The 21,496-nt window shown below is 41.0% G+C and overlaps 1 protein-coding gene across 9 annotated transcripts in view; it reads right to left on the reverse strand.

The window, feature by feature from the left end:
- Positions 1–20,760, reverse strand: part of tra2b (transformer 2 beta homolog) — a 34,233-nt gene extending 13,473 nt beyond the window's left edge. The window contains exons 1-5 of one of the 9 annotated variants that reach the window (XM_060827686.1): positions 20,544–20,760; positions 18,741–18,767; positions 18,057–18,115; positions 8,306–8,463; positions 488–653 (exon numbers count right to left, since the gene is read on the reverse strand). In XM_060827686.1, the coding sequence (XP_060683669.1) occupies positions 488–653; positions 8,306–8,463; positions 18,057–18,101 (369 nt within the window). In that variant the 5' untranslated portion in view covers positions 18,102–18,115; positions 18,741–18,767; positions 20,544–20,760. Of the gene's footprint in view, positions 1–487; positions 654–8,305; positions 8,464–18,056; positions 18,119–18,740; positions 18,781–19,531; positions 19,669–20,543 lie in introns of those variants that run through there. The other 8 variants (XM_060827685.1, XM_060827683.1, XM_060827682.1 and 5 more) reach the window with 8 other exon arrangements.
- Between the last annotated feature and the right edge of the window lie 736 nt (positions 20,761–21,496).

Raw genomic sequence — 21,496 nt, forward strand, 5'->3', positions numbered from 1 at the left:
CTCCAATGACATATCCTTGAGGTGCCATTTCTCATACTACCCCATCAGCAACACAAGACAAAAATATTCACTTCCAAATGCACATTGACAACACCCATCTTTACTCTGACCACCTCTTTCGCCAACATTCCAATGTTACTATATTATCGGCTGCTTCTGCAGCATTCTCTCCAATAAAAGTTTGCCCCAGCTCATGAGGTAGTGAGCTCCATATTCCAACTGCCCGCTGCGTGACGAGATTTCTCTCTAATACCATTAGATTTAATGGTAGGATTAAACTCGAGAATAAAACCACAACTGTATTCTATATCATGTAGCATTCCTTCTAATTTGCTTCATGTGCGGACTTGAGGTCTGCGCGTGGCAACAACTTTTGGAACAAAAATTATTATAGTAATTGGCATTGAAGTGACTGCACACACGTGCCACTTGAAGGGAACATTGATCATACTAAGGGAACAGGAAAAATTGCAGAATTGATTCATACCCGATTGCCAATATGACGCCTGCGATTTGACATTGGAGATCGGCTATGGCTACGGCGGCGCCTATAATCAGGGCTGTAAGACCTGCTCCTGGATCTCCTACGGCGGGAACGAGAGCGTGATCGAGACCTTGAGTAACGCCTGCGAGAACTCCTCCGGGAAACAGACCTGATGAATCAATGCATTGTTAATTCTAGTGCAAGATATAAATAATGATTATTCTGGAGAAAGGCATGACTGCATTCTTTCAACGTTTAATGAGAAAAAAATTCCAATATATTTGCCTTCTTTGAAGTCTTCAAATGTGCTTTTCAAGTCTTTTTCAAAATGACAGATAGGTGTATATCAGATTAACTCCATTCACTCCAGCAGGGATTGCAACCATAAGTCAGCAACATGGTTCCCTGAATCGGGTTAGCCTTTAACCCAGATGAAATATAAAATGCATAGCTACTTTGGGACTAAAGACAATTTGATCCAGCCAATGTAATCAAAAATATGTCAAGGAGGCCAAATGTAACTTTTTGAAAAGCTAACATCCCAAATGGTCCTGGTATCTGGGTTGCCAACGATTGAATGTACAAGTTGATGCAATTCAAGATGTTGCAGATATACTGAAGTTACAGTACTGTGATGGAGTTCTCAGAAGGATGCTGCGCTCAAACCTGGCAAGAAATGTTGAACAGCACAAGGCATAGAAAATATTGGAGCAGAGCAACAATCTGACAACAACTGCTGTACTACGAGAGATCCAGGCCATACTAAGTCTACTTTTCAGAGATTGGAACTATGTTTTGAAAGTCAGAATTCCCCTGAATTGGGTATGATACAAAAAAGGACCAATCTTCAACCAAAAGTTTAAATAAAACAAAGAACTGCAGATGCTGGAGATGTGAAACCATCAAAAACAGAAATTGCTGGAGAACCTCAAACAAATTATGCCTCAGACCTGTTGCTGTGCTCCAGCGAAGGTCAACACAAATTGGAGGAACAATACCTCATCTTCCGCCGAGGTACCTTACAAGCTTTTGGGACTCAACATCAAGATTAATAATTCCAGACTACGCACTCTTCCTTCCTTGTCTATTATCTATGCCCACAACCCATCATGACATGGGTTGCCAGGTTACCACAATTGAACCTCTATTACTTCACTGTAGATCATGCAAGTAAAGACCAGAAGAGATTTAGGAACAGGAGTAAGCCCTTGAAGCTGCGTCATTCAACAGGATCTGACATTCCTCACGCCCACTTTCCTGCGTTCTCACCATACTCTTGATTCCTCTACCAATCAAGAGTCTATCTCAGCCTTAAATATACACATGGACTCTGCCCTTACATCTATCTATTGCAAAGAGTTCCAGATACGCAAAACCCTCAGCAGAAAATCCTCATTTCAGTCTTAAATTGGTGCTCCTTTATTTTGAGACTGTGCCCTCTGCTCCTCAACACACACATGCAGGGAACCTTGGTGAAAGTAGGCAAAATTAGTAATTCTAGTGTAAGGCATTAATTGTAAAGTTAAGAGATGTCAGAACAGGCCAGCCAACTGGAATGAGTAGCTAGTCATATGTGGAATCCTGAATGCTGCCAGTGTCTTAGATGACCACATGTGCGAGTGCTCCAACTGCAGAAGCTGGAGCTCCACATTTCAAAGCTTGAGCAACAGTCGGAAATACTGGCAAATCCATGATGCTGAGAGACATGGATAGTACATTTAGAGAAGTGATCACACGTCAGCTCAAAGGACTAGAGGAAAGAAAGGAATAGGTGACCAAACAGTCCAGAAAGAACAGGCAGGTAGTGCAAGTCTCATGGTAACCCACTCAATAACCAGAATTTCATTTTGGAAGCGGACATGAGTGCATCAAGAATTCAAGGAGCTAGCCAGTAGATTAAAAAGCAGGACCTCAAATGGTTGTAATCTCTGGATTACTCCTGGTGCTACTTGCTAGTAAATTTAGAAACAAGACAGATGAATGCGTGGCTCAAGAGATTATGCAAGCGGGAGCATTTTGGATTCCTGAATCACTGGGACCATTTCTGGGGAAGGCAGGACATTTACAAACAGGACAGTGTGCACCTGAACCACACTGGGACCAACATTCTTTCAGGTAGATTTGCTAGTGTTGTTGGGAGGAGTTTAAACTAGTCTGGTAGGTGGAGGGGACACAGACTATCCCCCAAAACACAGACATCATGCTACAGCAATGGAAGCAAGTCACAATTTATTCATCTATGTTGAGTGTCAAAAGAGTAAGACAAGGCTGGATGGTCTTTAATGCCAGGAGTGCAATAGGCAAGACTGATGAATTAGTGGAATGGATTGACACATGGAAGTATGATATCATTGCCATCACAGAAACATGGATAAGTGAAGGGTATACAATCTTCAGGCAAGACAGAAGAGGGTGTAAAAAGGGTGATGGTGTAGCAATATTAAGAATACAAATATTGCAATAAGAGGTGAAGATATCTTCAAAGAGTCCTCAAATGAGGCTTTGAGGGTAAAACTTAGTAATGTTAAGGGGGAAGCTACTTTACAGGGAATGTAGTTTAGCCCACCAAAGAGTCAACGGGAAATTGAGGAACAAATATGTAGACAGTTCATAGAGGTGTGCAAGAGCAATAACAATTATTATACCAGGGGACTTTAACTTTCAAATTGGGCTAGTCGTAGAGTCAAGAGTTTAGAGGATGTGGATTTCTTCAAATGTGGCCAAGGGAGTTCTTGTATCAATATGTAGAAGGCCCAACAAGGGACAGCTCAGCGCTGGATCTGGTTCTGCAGAATGAAGGCAGCCAAGTGTTTGATGTGGCAGTGGGGCACATTTAGCAAATGGCAACCACAACATGATATGGAAAGATGGCTTGTAGAAGACACCTTTTCCATGAGTGGGGCAGATTTTATTAGATTCAAGCAGGATCTGACCAGTGGACTGAGAACAGTTCCTTGCGGTTAGGTCTACAGCAAAGCAATTGGTGGTGATGGTGTTGGTGGGGGTGGCTATTAAAGAAAAAAGCCGGGGAGAGTACAGGTCCAATACGTACCCCTTTAGAGGGAAGTATAGGAATAATAAGTTCAGAGAACCCTGAATGTCTAGGATTATTCAGGTCTGGAAGAGTAGAGCTTTTAGCAAGTGGAAGACTGATGGAGAAGGCTAAAGAACATGGAATTCAGGGAAACCTGGCAAGATGGATCACAAACTGGCTTAGTACTAGAACACAAAAGGTAGTGGTAGAAGACTGATTGACTGAAGGCGGTGTGCCACAAGGATCAATATTAGGACCCTTACTTTCTGTCATATCAATAAAAGTATATCCATTATAACCTGTACAGTTTATCAAACATTTTACAGTTCCATTTCATCAACCATCCAGGGGATTTCTCTCTTTTCACTACCTGCGATAGCTTACAATTTAGACCCATATCAGCTTTGAACATTAGAAGAGTTTCATTTTCAGAAGCACAGAATTCCTATAGTGGGGAAGCAGGCCATTCAGCCCATCAGGTCCACACCGACCCTCTGAAGTGCATCCCATCCAGCCCCACCCCATACCCTAAACCTGTAACCCTGCATTTGCCATGGTTAAATCAATCTAGCTTGTACATCCCTGGAAACTGAGTAGTTTAGCATGGCCAATCCACTTAAACTCCCCATCCTAGGACTGCTGGAGGAAATCAGAGCACCAGGAGGAAACCCAAGCACACACTGGGAAGATGTGCAACCTCCACACAGGCAGTTGCCAAAAGATTAGAATCAAACCCGTGGCCCTAACACTGCAAGTACAATGCTGCCTTGTTTTGCTTTCCAATTTTATCCCAATTCACCTATACAGTATTTTAAAAACTTGACAAGCCCCATTCAGTTAAGTTGATACTGGTAGATTCCCTGTCAGAGTCAAACAACATGGGAACAAACCTTTCAGTCCAACTAGTCCATGCTGACCATAAACCCAAACTAAAACTAGTCCCACCCACCTGGCCCTATCTTTTCTATTCATGTACTTACCCAAATGTAGTAATTTTACCTGCATCCACCACTTCCTCTCGAAGTTCATTCCACACACAAATCATCCTGTGTTAAAAAGATTTGCCCTTGACGTCTTTTAAAATCTCTCTCCTCTCACCTTAAAAATGTGCCTCCTAGTCTTGAAATCCCCCATGAACAACTACCATTAACTCTAGTTACATCCCTCAATATTTCATAAATTTCTACAAGATCACCTCTCACCGTCCTACACTCCATTGAAAAAGATTCCCAGCCTTTCTTTCTAACTTAAAAACTTTTCATACCTGGCAACATTCTGGTAAATCTCTTCTGAACCCTCACCAGTTTAATACCCTTCCCATAACTGGGTGACCACAACTGGACACAATACTGCCATGTCCTGTACAATCTCAATGTAACTTCCCAACTCCTATATCCAAGGGGCTGCGCAATAAGGCAAGCATACCAAACACCTTCTTAACCAGTCTATATTTGATGCAATCAAAAAAGTTATAATACTGAACCCCTACCCAAGGCCCTACAATAACTGAATAAGCCCTACCCTTGTTTGTTGTACCAAAATGCAATACCATAAATTTACTCAGATTGAATTCCATCTACCATTTTTCAGCCCATTGACCCATTTCATCAAGATCCCTTTGTACCCTTAGAAAACCTTTGTCACTGTCCACTATATCACCACTTTTGGTGCCATCTGCAAACTTATGAACCATGCCTCCTATATTTTCATCCAAATAATTTTTATAAATGATAAACAAAAGAGGACCCAGAACTTATCCCTGTGGAACATTGCTGGAGAGAGGCTTCCAGTCCAAAAAGCAACCCTCCACTCTGTCTCCTGCCATTAAGAATTATGCATCCAATTGACACCTTGAATCCCATGTGACCTTACTTTACGAATTAGTCTGCCACGCAGAACTTTGTTGAAGGCTTTACTGAAGTCCAAGTAAACGTCCACTGCTCTGCTGTCAATATTTTTGACAACTTCCTCAAAAAAACCCTCAAGGTTTCTCAGTCTTTTTCAATATTATAAAACTAGAATTACTGTTCCCCAAACACTGCCACTGAAATATGTCACAATTGCTCCAACTGACTGCCAGAACTTAGTCCAGCATCGATGAGAAATGCATTGATCAAGAAAGTCCTTACACATAATTCAGAATTGCCTAGACTGCTTTACCCTTAGAAGTTGTTACTATCCCTGTCTAAGTTGAGATAACTGAACTCCAACATCACTATCCTCTAGTTACAGAATCATAGAAAGAGACAGCACAGAAACAGATCCTTGTTCCAACATGCCCATGCCAATCCGATATTCTAACAAATTCTAGCCCCATTTGCCAGCACCCAGCCCACATCCCTCAAATCCCTTCCTAGTCATATAACCATCCAGGTACCTTTTAAAATATAACCATATCAGCCTCCACCACTTTCTCTGGTAGCCCATTCCATACACGCAGCCCCCTCTGCGAGAAAACATTGCCCCATAGGTCCCTTTTAAATCTTTCCTGTCTCAGCTAAACCTATGCCTTAGATCTGGACTCCCCCTCCCCAGGGAAAAGACCTTACCTAATCACCCGATATATGCCCCTCATGATTTTATAAACCTCCAAGATCACCACTCAGCCTCTGATGCTCCAGGGAAAATACTGCCACCCTATTCAACCGCTTCCTAATGCGCTCCACCCTGGAGCGTAATAAATCTTTTCTGAACCTTTTCAAATTTCACAACATCTTTCAGACAGGAAGGAGACCAGAATTATATGCAATACCCCAAGAGTGGCCAAACCTATGTCCTATACAGCCACAATATTACTTCCCTACTCCTAAACTCAAAGGAAAGCATACCAAACGTCGTCTTTATTACCGTATCAACCTGCAACCCTACTTGCAAGGAACCAAGAGCCTGCACTCCAAAAAGAAATATTTTAATAAGGCCTACATACAAAGTACTGCATTAACCCAGATTGAAGGAAAATTTATACAAGTGAACAGAGGAACAGGAATAGGCCATTCAGTCCTTCAAGCCTGTTCTACCATTCAATGGCTGATCTGCAGCCTAACTCTATATATCTGGCTTTTCACATACACAAAAAAAGACTCATGCCAAGTACTGTACAGGATTCTTGCAACATTTTTCATGTGTCTGCAAACAGAACTCTATTTCTTGCCTATTATATAATAGCCTGCAATATACATTCTGAAGCACAAGATCTCAATTTCATAGCTTATTAGTAACAGACTATACTGCCTAACCAGCCCATGTACAAATTAGGATTAAGGCACTTTAAGCAGTCTGATCCACAATATAATGAGATCATGGCTGATCTGATTACTGCACCTTCCTGTCTACACCCCAATAATTGTTCACTGCTCAGCTCAAATTAATGCTCCACTGAACCCTCCTACCATTTTTACTCATGTGAAGTCTTCATAACCCTCTATTTCTTTTAGCTTCATGTTTGACCAGCATTCCCTTAAGTACAATTCACTTCAACCATTCCTTTGGTAGCAAATGCTCCCCCTCAATTTCCACAGATCTTGGAAGCCTCAGCATTATCCCTTTCTGTATGTTAGCATGTCACAAAATGTTTACAAGAGCCTACTTTTCTCAGGCTATCCTGTCTGTGTCAGCCTCTGCAAAAGTTAGTTCCCTTCACTCTTTAGAGGTCTATCCAATTTCCTACTAGAAGCTACAATTGAACTCCACAGAGAGTGTATTGCGGACCCTAACTACACCTGCACATGCAAGCTTTCTCCTCATGTCACGTGATTCTTTTGCCACTCACTTAAATAGGTGCCTTCCAATTCTTGACTTTGAAGGGCATTTTCTCTGTCTGGACCCCTTAGCTTTGAACATTACTATCAAATCTCTTCTCAATCTTTTTTTAAGGAGAATCCTAGTTTCTCCAATATATCCATATTACTGAAGCTTCTCACCTTTTGAACCATTCCTGTCAGGTTTATTGGAACTCACTCTAATGTGTTCACATCCTTTCTAAAGTGTAGGGCCCAGAAGTGAACACAACACTTTAGTTATGGGCAAATACAAATTTTGCCTTACTGCCCTTTTTTTGTTAATTACACTTTATTCCTAGCGAGTCGAGAAGATTTGGTTGAGGTTCTGGATGTAAGTTTGCTCACTGAGCTGGAAGGTTCATTTTCAGATGTTTCGTCACCATACTCAGTAACATTAGTGAGCTTCTAGTGAAGCACTGGTGTTACTGACCTGCTTTCTATTGTGTTTTAAGTTTCCTTGGGTTGGTGGTTCTATATTCTGGAACTAACATCATTACAGGAAGTGACATCACCAACCCAAGGAAACTTAAAACACAAACAGAAAGCAAGTCACTAACACCAGTGCTTCACCAGAGACTCACTGATGTTACCTAATATGGTGACAAAACATCTGAAAATGAACCTTCCAACTCAGCGAGCAAGCTTACTTTCATACTTTGTTGCTATATGAGCAGTGCTTTATGTACCTTTTCAATCACTTTCTCAATCAGTCTGGCCACCTTCAATAATTCATGCGCATAATCTTCAAATCTCTTTGCTCCTTCATTTAATCAAAATAGCAAATCTTGTCCTTCTCCATATGCGAAAATACTTTGTCAAATGGCTAATGCAAGGTAAGCAATTATATGCCTTGTTAGATGTTTTTCCAAGCTCTATGACCTGTGGACTTCCTTTAAGATCAGCAATAACAGGTGCTGCACTGAACTTAGGGGGGCGGCGGGACTGATTCTGGACCACTTACAAAAACACAAATACCAGCTAAGACTGCAAAGTAAAGCAGGCACTCACCTTGATTTGGATCTCGAACGAGATCGAGATTTGGACCTGGAGCGCCTTGATCCATCTCTGGAACGGGAACGTTCAGGAGAGTTTTCTGGAGACTGGCTGGCAGACTTGCCAGATCCATGTGGACTCCCACTTGGTGATTTAGAAGGGGAACGTGAATCCTATATGCAAAGATAAACGTGTTAAATTTTACAAGTCTAAAAGACAGGTATTAACTTAAAGTATAATCTGATTAAATTCTTAAAAAGTATCTGAAATGGAATAAACAGGCAACCTAACTTGTATCCCACAGTTTAGCCTGTGCAGTTTCAATTAGGATTGCTCAGGCATTAAATACTTTCCTAGAATGCACTAACAGCCCTAGTGGGTATTTGTCTACCTTGGTTTGTACAGTGCATGCATTTTTCGTTTAGTACAATATACAGGTACGGGCTTACGTTAGCTGAACAATTTGAGTGAATTCCTTAAGATATAATTTAATTCAAAGTTCTGATAGGTAAAAGTATTCAAGAAGCTAAATATGTCTTCATGCTCACTTAATTTAACCAAATTTCAAAAATATAAAGCACCTTGGATGAACTTTCACTCAAGGTGTCATAAGCTACCGCAAGCCCCGCACGTACACATAAACAGACTAGAAATTACTTAGCGTAGTGCTTTCTGATTCCAGATACTTCTGATCTTAACTTCATTCTATTTCTTTTCTTCATTCTTCAGTTTCAAATTCTCACTTGGTTCATCTTCCCACTTCACACACTGCACACATTCTATTTGTGGGACTTCGTGTCTTTTTTTTTAGCATGCATTCTTTTTTTTCCCCAATTCAGCTTCACTTATTCCTGAGCTTCAATTATTACACAAAACTTGTCAATTGACTTCTTCCACATTTCTTTTCTTCATGAATATTAACCTTAACAAAAAAAGAACAGGATGAGGCATGTAATTGCAGAGAAAACCTGTGCTGAGATTAGCCAGTTACCAGTGAAACTTTTCAAAAGATTCCCATCTGCAACAACTGTAGTTACAGGAAATAAAACTATGCCAGCTAGCTGACACCAGTAATAGCTATAGGCAGGATTATTAACTAAGCAACAAGGGCCCAAACACTTGACTACTCAGTTACAAACTCAGTGACCCAAAATTCTCATACTTGGAAGGTCTGCAACTGCAATGATTATCTTTGCAATGGTTTCACCTCAGCTACTGCTCTGATGTGATTTACATCTCACCATTCATTCATCTTCCAGTGGAACTAATCTGGGATTGGGCTTCCCCACACCAGCTGTCAACTTCACTCTGATCAGCAAGTTTGAAGTACAACTTCAACTGGATTATAAATATGAACTGGATTGACTGGCAACTCAGACTCTGTCTCAACCTTGCAATTTGGAGTCAAGTGCTCCTATATGAACTAGAACCTCATGCCAGGATACATCAGCAAAATGGTCAAATGCAAACACATCGGGGAACCAATACTCACCATTTCCTAATTTCCTATCCCATTTGTTTCTTACCTGGAGGCGCGCACTCAATGCTGAAATGTTAAAAACCCGTTAGCCACAGTTTAAGCTGAAGAAAGATAACTCATTTCAGCTGGACAGATTATTCATTGAAATGGATCTTCACGGCACCAACAGAGAAAGCCTGTGTCACTCCCTCTCAGCATTCACCTTGGAATTAACTTGTCACTGAAGAGACAGCTTAGAAAAACACGGATCATGCAGTCCAATATTGACTGTCGTGGCCATAGGATAAACTGATGCAACCTTTTCACCATCAAAAACTAAGGACAAATTTAGCACATCTCCAAAGCCTTCACCCTGTTTAGGTATGCCCTATTTTCTTACTTGCACAGTCAAGATTTCATATCTGTGCAGAATTCTGTGAATGAAAAACACAAGAAAATAGTTGTATATTAAATTTTTGTTTGGAAGTTAGGTAACCAACTTGACACATCAATTTTACTTCAGCCATGTATGTTGTGCTGGAAGCCCCTGGACAGTGTGCCAGAGAAGAGGTTGATGAATAAATTAACTGAAATGAGTTGACTTCTTCACACTGGGGGACTAGATATTCAAACTCTTGAAACAATTCCTTGATCTGAACAAAACCAAGTTCATGGAGTTCGATCAGATCCAATTTCATCCAAAAATGGTTCCCAGGGAGGGAAGGTGGGTGGGAATGAAAAATCAACACATTGGGCCAACTTGAATTCCACTGTTTTAAACTTAGGACCACCTAGAAAAGCAGCCCAACTTCAGATTAGTTTGAATTTCAGGCCCAAATTTTCACTTATTCCAATTGGTAAAACACTGGTCATGGACCAGCTTGTTGACTTGTCTGGCAGAACCATCACTGTAAACTTCTTTAAATTGACTGAAATGCAAGGAACAAAAATCTGTGGTTTACCAAAAACAGCTAATACATAGTAGGCCATAGGATTGGCATGTAAACAGTTACCCTAAGGACAGATTTGATCAGAGTATACATCAAATATAAACCCTCTTTCTCTGGAATCTAACATAAAGCACTGCAGATGCTGGAAATCTGAAATAAAAAAATAGAATATGCTGGAAGATTCAGCAGCACAGGCACAAGTATGAAGAGAGAGATAGATAACTGATGATTCAGATCTATGACATTTCAGTGAAATCCAGTGAGTTCACCTGAACAAGGATCCACCAGAAATTTAACCAGACTGCTCTCTCTCCACAGATGCTGCCTCACTGGCCAAGTATTTCTAGCATTTTCTGTTTTTATTATTGCTGACAACAAACTGGATATAAACTAGTTATCACCTTTCAATGGATGTGCCAATTGTATAAATATGTAGTATTAGTAGGTTTTACTAATGTTTCTGATTTGATGGGTAAAGCCTTTCAACAGATGTGAATTGCTTGAATATTAAAGCAAGCAGCTAATCCACAGCAGACTTTTCAAACTGTTAAAAACTTTCACAATTTGTAATGGGTGGGATGGGGCTTTACAAAGTGATGGTAATGCCAATACTTCTGGGGAAGGAGGACCAGCTTCAGGCCCCACATGTTCTTCAAGTGTTGAACAACATCTCTGAATGAGTTGATTAGAAAGCTCTCAATTTACTGAATTTTGATCTAGTATTAGAAATTGGTGCCATCATTTAATGCACTGCACACAGCATAACTTGGCCATGTAAAAAATTGTTTCTTGAAGTGTGTACCAATATTAGCCAGAAGACAAAGCTTTAACATTCCCTGACTAACTTTTCTGACCACTGAAACAGGAGTAGGCCCTTCAGCTTGTTCCACCATTCAATGAGAACATGGCTAATCCGTGGCCTAATTCCACATACTTGCCTTTGGCACATACCCCTTGATAACTGTGCTTCTCAAAAAAATTATTTAAAATGAACAACTGATCCAATATCCATTGCCATTTGTGGAGCAATTCCAAACATCTACCATTCTTTGTATGTAAAGTACTCCTGAACGGTCTGGTTCTAATTCTTAGACTATGCCCCCTAGTTCTAGGCCATACTGGTGATTAATCAAACTAGATACTTGACCTATGTAGTAGCAGAAATAAATATAGGGATAGTAAAGGCGTCATATGAAAATAAGACATGCCAAGTCAGCCAGACCACACTTTTTAGTTTGTTTCCATGTTTGCTTAGATGTTATTATCAAAATGTATCCATTGTAATAGTCTTGTTATGCCAACCACTAGGTGACATGCCTATCAGTCAAACTGGTCAGGTACGTGTATTTTTTCTTTGCTGAAGCACTGGAAATTTAATAAAAGGAAACAGGAGTTAGATCAGATAACCTTCAGTGTAAGGTATTGTCTAAAACAACAGATCTAAGCAACAAAGAAGCAACTCTGAGCACCACCTTGTTAAGTATCAACCAATACTTCTACAAGCTTCTGTAAACAAGCAGACTATCTGGAAATGCATCCATTATAAAGATCAACTGAGTATCATGCAGGTAGGTAGTTTGCTTATGTGTAAAATGCAAAGCTGTTTCTGATAAAAGGACAAGTACAAGAAGTTGACTGTACATTCTATAAGTGGACATCACATGCTGGTTTGCCCTACCAAACTATTTGGTGTTAGGTTTATTCTTAGTAGTGACAATCGTGACACCAATTTCAAATTAACTAAAGTGCGAATGTGCGAATGGACTGAACTGACAGGTTCATTAACTGATATTAACAAATATTAGCACTTCAAAATTCTTCCCTTCAGAATCCGCTTTCACCTAATTAGTGTGCCTGTGGTTTTCAAACTATAATGAGACGATAAATATTAATACAAAGCTCAATGACTTAAATACAAGTTACCTCTGCTGACACGATGAGGTTTCTAAGCGTTTTAACAGCTGTGAAACTTGCTTAAATTTGTTGTTGCAAACTAAACTCCACCTGAATTATCCAAGTCATTATTTGCATTAAAATATATGTTTCAAAAGGCTACAACACAAGGAGCCTGTTTAATAGGCTAAGTAGAACACAGGATTAAAGAACAAAGAAACTTTACAGCCCAGGAACAGGCCCTTGAGCCCTCCAAGCCTGAACCAATCAAAATCTACTGTCTAAACCTGTTGCCCAATTCCTAAGCATCCGTACCCCTCTGCTTCCCATCTACTCATGCATCTGTCCAGATGCATCTTAAGTGAATCAACCGTGCTTGCCTCTACCACCTCTGCTGGCAAAGCATTCCAGACACCCACCACCCTCTGTGTAAAGTACTTGCCGCATGTATTCGCCCTTAAAACTTTTCACCTCTCACCTTGAAAGCGTGACCTCTCTCATTGTTGAATCGTTCACCCTGGGGAAATAAAGCTTCTCTCTATATACCCTGTCTATACCCTTCTTGACTTTGTAGGCCTCAAATCAGGTCCCCCCTCAAATCGCCTTTTTTCTAATGAAAACAAGCCTAATCTCCTCAACCTTTCTTCATAGCTAGCACCTTCCATACCACCTACAATACCAGATTATGACAACATGATTTATTACTGAAACATGGCAAGGCAGAGATGGCACATGAACATTCCCAATTACAGGGTTTTCAGAAAGGGTACAGGGGTGGATTGTAATATCGGATAAACAAACAATTACAGCACTGAGAAGCAATGATAAGCCAGATAGGTCATCAAATGCAGATTGAAGGGAAGAGCAGAAATGGGGCTGTCACCATTGGGAGCTCCCCCCCCAAAAACCTCAGGGGAGATAGAAGAACAAGCACGTAAGCAATGTTGCAAAGGTATGCAGTGCCATCAGGCAGTAAATAGTACATTTAAACAACCATAATATTAACTGTGATAAAATCAATGTTAAAATGTATATCAAATTCTTAATGCATTCGGTGGAACTATTTTGAACCAGGAAAAAGCGTCAGTTCTAGGGAACGGTGGAGGAGCACCAACGGGAGAGTATCTTCATTGTAGTGGTAATGATTCCGAAAGATACAATATAATTATGGAAAAGAATAAAGATCAACTAATAATTACTCCAAAAAAATTCCAAATTTGGAAATTCGGATTTTTGCCAAGTCAAAGCGTGATTCAGCAAAATTGTACTTAACACACTATTAAAAGTATCAAAAGTAGTGGCATTGAAGGAGATAGAGGGGCTTCAAAATAAGCATGGTCCTTTCAGAGACAGGACAGGACTCTGAAATTCAGACGACCCTGTACAACAAATACTCAAAAGTGTAAAAAGTAGGACGAGTCAAAGAACAAAAGCTTATGTCAGATCCTGAGGGCTTGTAACTGCCAAAGATCCTGGGTATGGTGGTGGATTGACAGGATAATGGTTCAGATCAGTCTTCATGAAAAAGGTGGACAATGAAATCATTGTACAAGAATGCTTGCAAAATATTAGAATATGATAAATATAGCAAAAGGAACAATACAAAGGACTTTAGCAACTCAAAGTAGATAAATGTGTTAGGGGCCAAGAGAACAAAAAAAATAACAAAGACTGCAAACCTTATTTACCCAGCCTGTGGCTCCAGCATGTTGCTGGAAGTCTGCACTCTAAGAAGGGAGGAAAGGAAAGCCCCAAACAAACTCCAAGTAATTACAGGCCAGTTAACCCATGCTGTGTTGGAATTATTGGCGAAATTCTGAGACAGCCCAGATCATCATTCAGAAAGTAAAAAATAAAAGACAAATGGATTTGCTGTGGGAAAATAGTGCCTAACCTAATACAAACTTTTGAGAAGGTAACGAGGGCCAATGAATCAGAGATACTCATATGATCCACACAATTTTCAGAAAGCCATATGACAGATTGGTTGGAAAACAAAGAGCGCACCGGATCCAAGGGTAAACGGTGGATCAAAAATGGACTCAGAAGTTAATGGTCAGAGGGTGTTCCCTGGCAGGAAGGCTGTCTCCAATGAGGTTCCTCAGTACTAGGTTGCTGCTTTTCATGACATCAATGATTCAGTCTTAATACCAGCAGCATAATTAAGAAATGTGCAAACACATCTGGTTGCAAGTGGGCAGCGAAGAAGCAAGCTGAAAAATGTTGATATTAAAGAACAGCCAGGTGGACAGAAAAGTGGCAAATCCAATTCAAATCAGCAGTTTCAAGTAATGCACCTGGGGAGTGCAAATAAAGCAAAGGAATACATAATAAAAGAGTCAGATAATCAAATCCTGAAGTAGAGAGAGCTTAAGAGTGCATTCCTATCTGCCCACCTTGAGCGATGTGGGCAAATTGGTTATGATACCAAACTGGATGCCCTCCATCACCAAACACGAAAGAGAATAGAAACAGGAACATTATCTTAGTACTATATAAAGCACTAGCTAAGCCACAGCTAGGTTACTTCATGCCGTTCCTGTCCCCCTCATTCAAGGAGGTAGATTTACAAGCAAGACATTAACAGAAGAATTACAAAGGAGTTCAGGAAACTATTCTCTCTAAAAGGGAATGGAACTCTCTCTGAAAGTATAATGGAGGCATAAATAAATACCCCTATAATGGGGAAGATACTTGGATATTCATTTGAAGTGTTGAACCTACAAGGCTACTTACCAAACAAGATGAATACAATAGTTCTTTTTCAACCAGTATAGACAGTGAATCACATTACCTCCTCTCACGCTGTAGCTGTTTTTCAAAAAGAAGATATTTTCCTTTTGCCACTATCAAAGCTGTTAAAATCACAAGTGACAGCCAGTTTAGTACCAAGGTAGGGGTTCAAAGATGAAGTTCCAGGGAAGATGTGAAAGGATTTGACAGATGGCAATTAATTCAAGGTCCCTAAACAAAAGGAAGCTGGAGACAAGCCTTTCAAGAATGAAAGAATTATGGGCTACTTTTATAAAAGAGTGCTAATGACAGATTTGAAACAGCAGAAGAGTGAGAACTAATGTCAGAGTATCAGTTAAACTGGCGCCAGGAAATAAATAAGGATAGTCAGCAATTTATTGGGAACAGACTTGAGGGGCAGGGAGGTAGGCCTCCAGATTAACTGGGAGAAAGCTTGAGGGGAGACTTGAGAGAAACTAGAGAAAGATTAAGGGGCGGCATAGTGGCTCAGTGGTTAGCACTGCTGCCTCTCAGTGCCAGGGACCCGGGTTCGATTCCCACCTTGCTTGCACATTCTCTCAGTGTCTGCGTGGGTTTCCTCTGGGTGCTCTGGTTTCCTCCCACAATCCAAAGATGTGCAGATTAGGTGAATTGGCCATACTAAATTGTCCATAGTTTTAGGTACATTAGTCGGGGTAAATGAGTCTGGGTGGGTTGCTCTTCGGCAGGTCGGTGTGGACTTGTTGGGCTGAAGGGCCTGTTTCCACACTGTAGGGAATCTAATCTAAATCAACGTCACTACAAAGGCAGAGGTAGTCTTAGAGGATTGGCTCGTTTGCTTCCTGAGAACAAACAATGCTGTTACCTCCAGTCAATGAGGAAGAATGACATTTTCTTTAACTGGTATCTAAGAAACTGGTGTCACCTGCTGAGGAACTAAAACTGTTCCTTAAAATGTTAGAAATTCTCCATTGAAGAACTGGTCTCTCTTTTTCCCAAGACATTGGCTTCATTTTTCTGAAATGTTCTCTCCCAACATCACTTCTTGGAGGCAGAGTTGCACACCCAATTGTAGATAAAAGCCTCAAACATGTTCCATCTACCTCCAGTGCAGGCAAAACGTTTCGTATTACCTGTCCTCATGTTAAAAAAACAAACAAAAAAAAAACTTTGCTCACAAATCTTTGAAAGATTTTGATTAGCAATTATCAGGGGCTATTATCAGCATGTTCTATTGCCTGCTGCACATCTTTAGCATTATTCCAGTGTCTTAACTGAAACTACTATATTAAGTGCAGAAAAACCTCAATTCTTTATTTTAGTTGTCTCAAATATACAATTAAGTAGCCATGGTTGCTCATGTCATTGTGAAGATTATCTAGTCTCATTGGGCAAAGACAATACATGCTTTGAGCTTTGTGGGCAGAAGTGAAAATGTGACTATTTAACAAAAGCAGGGATAAACTGTACTGGACCAGGAATGGAAATCAATTTCAATAACTGCACGTTGATTCACATTTTATCAAGTCATTCTTTCTCCCTGTGACAACATGCCTGACTGCTAATTCTGTCCAGTTTTCTTCATGTTCTGATCTTCATAAAAACTTATCACCTCAGTCTTAAAATTCAATAAAGAACTAAGTGCTTGAAATATGATAGTTTATTTGCAGATGCTTCCTAACACTTCCATTTTTAGCATCTTGGCTTTATTTCATATTTTCTTTATATAAAAACATCCCCTGGCCCATGTTTTTGCATTTTCTCCCTATATGGGACATGCACTCTGTCCCAAAATGCTCAAAAATGGTCAATCATCTGACTGCATCCTCTCACTAACATGCAAATGACAAGCATATTACAAAGTACAGGGAAAAAAACACCTAAGGATTCCCATTACTATCACTGCTGATCTCTTCAAATACAGTATTTTACAAGAATAAACATAACCTTTCTTCTGACAAAGCATAAAATCTAGGAACATATCACACTAACTAATGCAAATGACTTCATAGTTCTATGCACTTCAGGTGAGACAGATGAATAGACAATATTCTAGAATGGAGTAACTAAAATGATAAAAAGGGGTTGCAGAATGCGATCAAACACTGGTAAACGATTCTGTGCAATAAACACAGAATTTGACTGAGGCATAATAAATCAGCAGCTGATATTGACAAGGAGTCCAATACACCATCCATAAAATGAACACAGCAAATAATGGTTTTGAATAGATCAGATAGTTTCTGAAAGAGAAAGGTGGCTGACACTGCAGACAAACTTTCATTAAAATTCAGATTTAAATCAGTTCTAACAAAGAGTTCCATCTAAAAACATCAATATTTTATTCCCAGAAGACAGTTGATCTACTGTATGCTTCCACCATTTTCTATTTTCAAAGATTTCCAGCATTTGTATTATTAATTAAAGTTTACAAGCAGAGCAATCAAGTTCAAATTGGAATTGCTTGTAGTCCAGTATCGGTACCAAAATTATTCCATGCACGTTCTTAAACTGCACTCTACATGTTTTTTGAACCAGGATTCAGGCAATTTGCCCATGTGTCAGTGAACACGACCTCGAAGAAACCAAATTTAAATTAACTCAACTAGGTGGCTTTGGTGAGTAAATAGTCATTAATAGCCACATATTGCAATAATCAAAAAGCACAAATACTGAAAACCTTAAAATTAAAATCAACCTATAGCACAGTATGTAAATAAAAATAACGAACCTTTAATGCTTCTATCTTCTTTTTGTCTTGGGACTCTTCCCTCATCAATGTCAGTGACACTACTAATAAATGTAAAATAACAGGTGCTCTGACAAACACTTTAGGGAGAGTGCCAACATTTAAGCCTCTCTAAATGCAGGATAACAAAAAAACAAACCTCCAGACATATGATGAACAGGGTCTGACCAAAATTAGATCATGCTCAGTGGATCAATACAAAAAAAAGGATTTCCCAACCATATTCTGGAGCATTCGTACAACAGTTAGGCTTGGTTTGATTCACAAGTCAAATTTTTCAAAGCAAATGTTCAGAAGGATGTACAAAGCACTGCTTTAAATCAGGTTTTTTTTGGGTTTTTAAAAATTATTTAGAATAGCGCCTGCCCAGGTTCCAAGTTGTTGTCAGGGCAACGTAGCATAATGGAGTTATTTGCAAAGGAAGCAAAACATCGATTTGCAAGAGCAAAAAAAAAGGCAATGCTACAAATTCCTAATCTTGACCTATACTGCGTCGTGAAAAAGGGGGCGAGGAGAATGTAAGCACCTTCCCAAGGATGGGAAAGCTCTCTTACAGCAGAGATCAACTCTTCACAAAAGCATGAAAGACAGAAGCCCCAGAGAAAAATGGGCAACTACTATTCTTAAATGGAAAGTATTAATGCTGAGCCCTAGTATCTTACTTACAGTTTGGAACTCCCTCCCCCTTGTCTTCTATTGTCGGTAGCTTCGGTTAAATACCACCAGGGTTTTGGGAAAAGGGGGTTAAAGAGAAAAATATTTGCACAGTGATTTGGTAAAATACATTTGTCAGTAAAACTTATGGCAACTGCTCCTTGCAGCAGATATGGTATTACAAAGCTTCAGTATTAAAACGTTAAAGATTACATGCTGCAGTGTTTGTTAAGTGTGGTACATGGCACACTAACCCCAAATCATACCTGATTTCAGAAATAAATTCAAATCTGCAGAATTGTAATCTGTAGCCCTCCCCCAGCTTTAATTCTGGCAAACAACTACTTTATACGTGCAGGGCAGGATCAAAAAGTGAAAAAAATTCATACCAAGCCATTACATTAATTGGATTAAATATTATATACACAACATAGACAAGGTATAGTACCAAAGTGTTGAAAATTCTATGGGTGGGGGAACATACCAAATCATAAATTTGAGCACTTAAATTTCACTGCAGACTGACAACTTAATTAATTACAACTTGAATGCCTAATTTCCTGACTCCCACAAGCTATATTCACCAACTGTCAACATCTATCTTTTACATCCACTACCTGGTGATAACGTTGCATACCACCCCACCCCCAAAAAAGGGCAGCTTCGGATGCTGGTGTGGATATACAAGAACTAATGAAAGAATATATTATTAAGGCTTGGCACAAACTGTACATATAAACCCAGCGTCCTGAACGTACTGCAGGAAGTCCTGTCCCCACAAAATAAAAATACAAGGAACATACACTAGCGGCTGCAGTTCTGTGTTTAAATCCCCACTCAGGTGCCCCCATTTGAAGTGCAGTGTACATTTCCAGCGTTGTCCGGTTTCTCAGACTTCCAGAACTCTTCCAAGTCCCTCCTCAAGCCCTTTGCTCCACCAACCTGCAAATTATAACTCATAGCATCCACTCCCAGGGGGCAGAGGAGATAGATTACGGAGAGCCCCAAGACTTTGCAACCGGAAAAGGTGCATTGAATAGCCCTTCGCTGCATGATTCCCATGCTGCAGGCAGGTGTGGATCACATGCTACATTCCAAGCTCTCACACGCACAGGCTTACACAAAGCAGACAAAGCACCCCACTCCCCCCACTCCCCACCTCCACACACACCTCATTGGGCTTAAATTTTAAGAAGTCCCAAAATAAAAGCGTGCCAATTATCAAATGTTTGCTTCCAGTGAGACGACCCTATTTGATGGCATTCTGGGTCAACCCCCAGTTTCAAGAAGGCAGCTCACCACCACCACCTTCTCAAGGACAACCAGGGACAGGCAATAAATGTTGATCGAGCCAACATCGCCCAAATCCCATGAATGACTTTTTGAAAATAAAGTATGAGTGGGAGTTGGTCATCATAGCTACCGGAAGGAGCAGAGCGGAAGGCCCGCCTCCCGATTATCACTGCCAGCATCAGAGAGCCAATCGGGGGGGAGGTTAGCGCACCGCCTCTCCCGCTCATTGGTGGCGACAAGGGTTGACAGGCTGCGGCGATCACGAATGGCGATCCCGCCCATGGACGCACGGGAGGGCGGCGTGCCCCGTCATTGGCCGGCCTGGCAGGCGGCGGAGCCAATGAGGCTGAAAGGGAGGGCGGGACCCTCGGGGAAAGGGAGGGGGCCAGTCCAGAACCTTCGGTGAGGAAACCCCTCCCCCTCCCCCTCCCCCCCACAGAGAACACAAACAGACACAGACAGACACCCACACTGGGGGGAGAGAGAGAGAGAGAGACAGCGCGTATCTCGACAAAAACTCACCCTTTCGATGTAGGTTTGTTCTTCGGTGTCGCTCATGTCGGCGGCTGTGAAAACCAAACGCTTCAAAGTATTTCAAGAGGAGGGGAGTTGGGATTGATAAAGGGTGGTGGGGGGGTGAGGAATAATGGGGCCGGGGGGGGAGGCGGAAAAAAAAACAAAAAGCTGCAAGCGCGAGAGCCACCAACCGCCGCCACCTACCTCGAGCTCTGCGCTTAACAGGAAGTGACGGCAGCACGCAGACGCACTTCCGGCGCCGCGCTTGTTGCCATGCCGAGTCGTCGTCGTCGTCGTCGTTGTTGTTGTCATGGAGGCGGGGGAACAAGGCCGCCTTTTCAGCTCTCGGATAAATTGTACGAATTTAGTGTGTTCTCCTACCGTGAGAAATGTATTTGCCCGCTCAGACCTCCTCCTTGTAAATGCCTGTACACAGTGAGTAATGGGAAGCTATTCGACTGGGAGAGGGCATCGCAACTGAAGCAGGTGATTGGTGTTGTGGAGGGTTGTCATCCAAACTGTGAACTTGAGTTGGCTGGGCATATGTTTCTGGACTTTTGGAATCAACGCTTCAGAAAACCAAGGGCCAGCTGTTTGAGTAAGGATACCAGTTCTGCAACAACTGTGGAGAGAAAAGTCATCGAGATGTACAGCACAGAAACAGACCCTTCGGTCCATCCTGTCCATGCTGACCAGATATCCCAACCCAACTTAGTCCCACCTGCCAGCACCCGGCCCATATCCCTCCAAACCCTTCCTATTCACATACCCATCCAGATGCCTCTTAAATGTTGCAATTGTCTCAGCCTCCACCAATTCCTCTGGCAGCTCATTCCATACACGTACCACCCTCTGAGTGAAAAAGTTGGGTCTCTTTTATATCTTTCCCCTCTTGCCCTAAACCTACGCCCTCTTGTTCTGGATCCCTCACCCCAGGAAAAAAGACTTTGTCGATTTAT

Source organism: Hemiscyllium ocellatum, chromosome 7 (assembly GCF_020745735.1).
Source record: "Hemiscyllium ocellatum isolate sHemOce1 chromosome 7, sHemOce1.pat.X.cur, whole genome shotgun sequence".
Lineage (NCBI taxonomy): Eukaryota > Metazoa > Chordata > Chondrichthyes > Orectolobiformes > Hemiscylliidae > Hemiscyllium > Hemiscyllium ocellatum.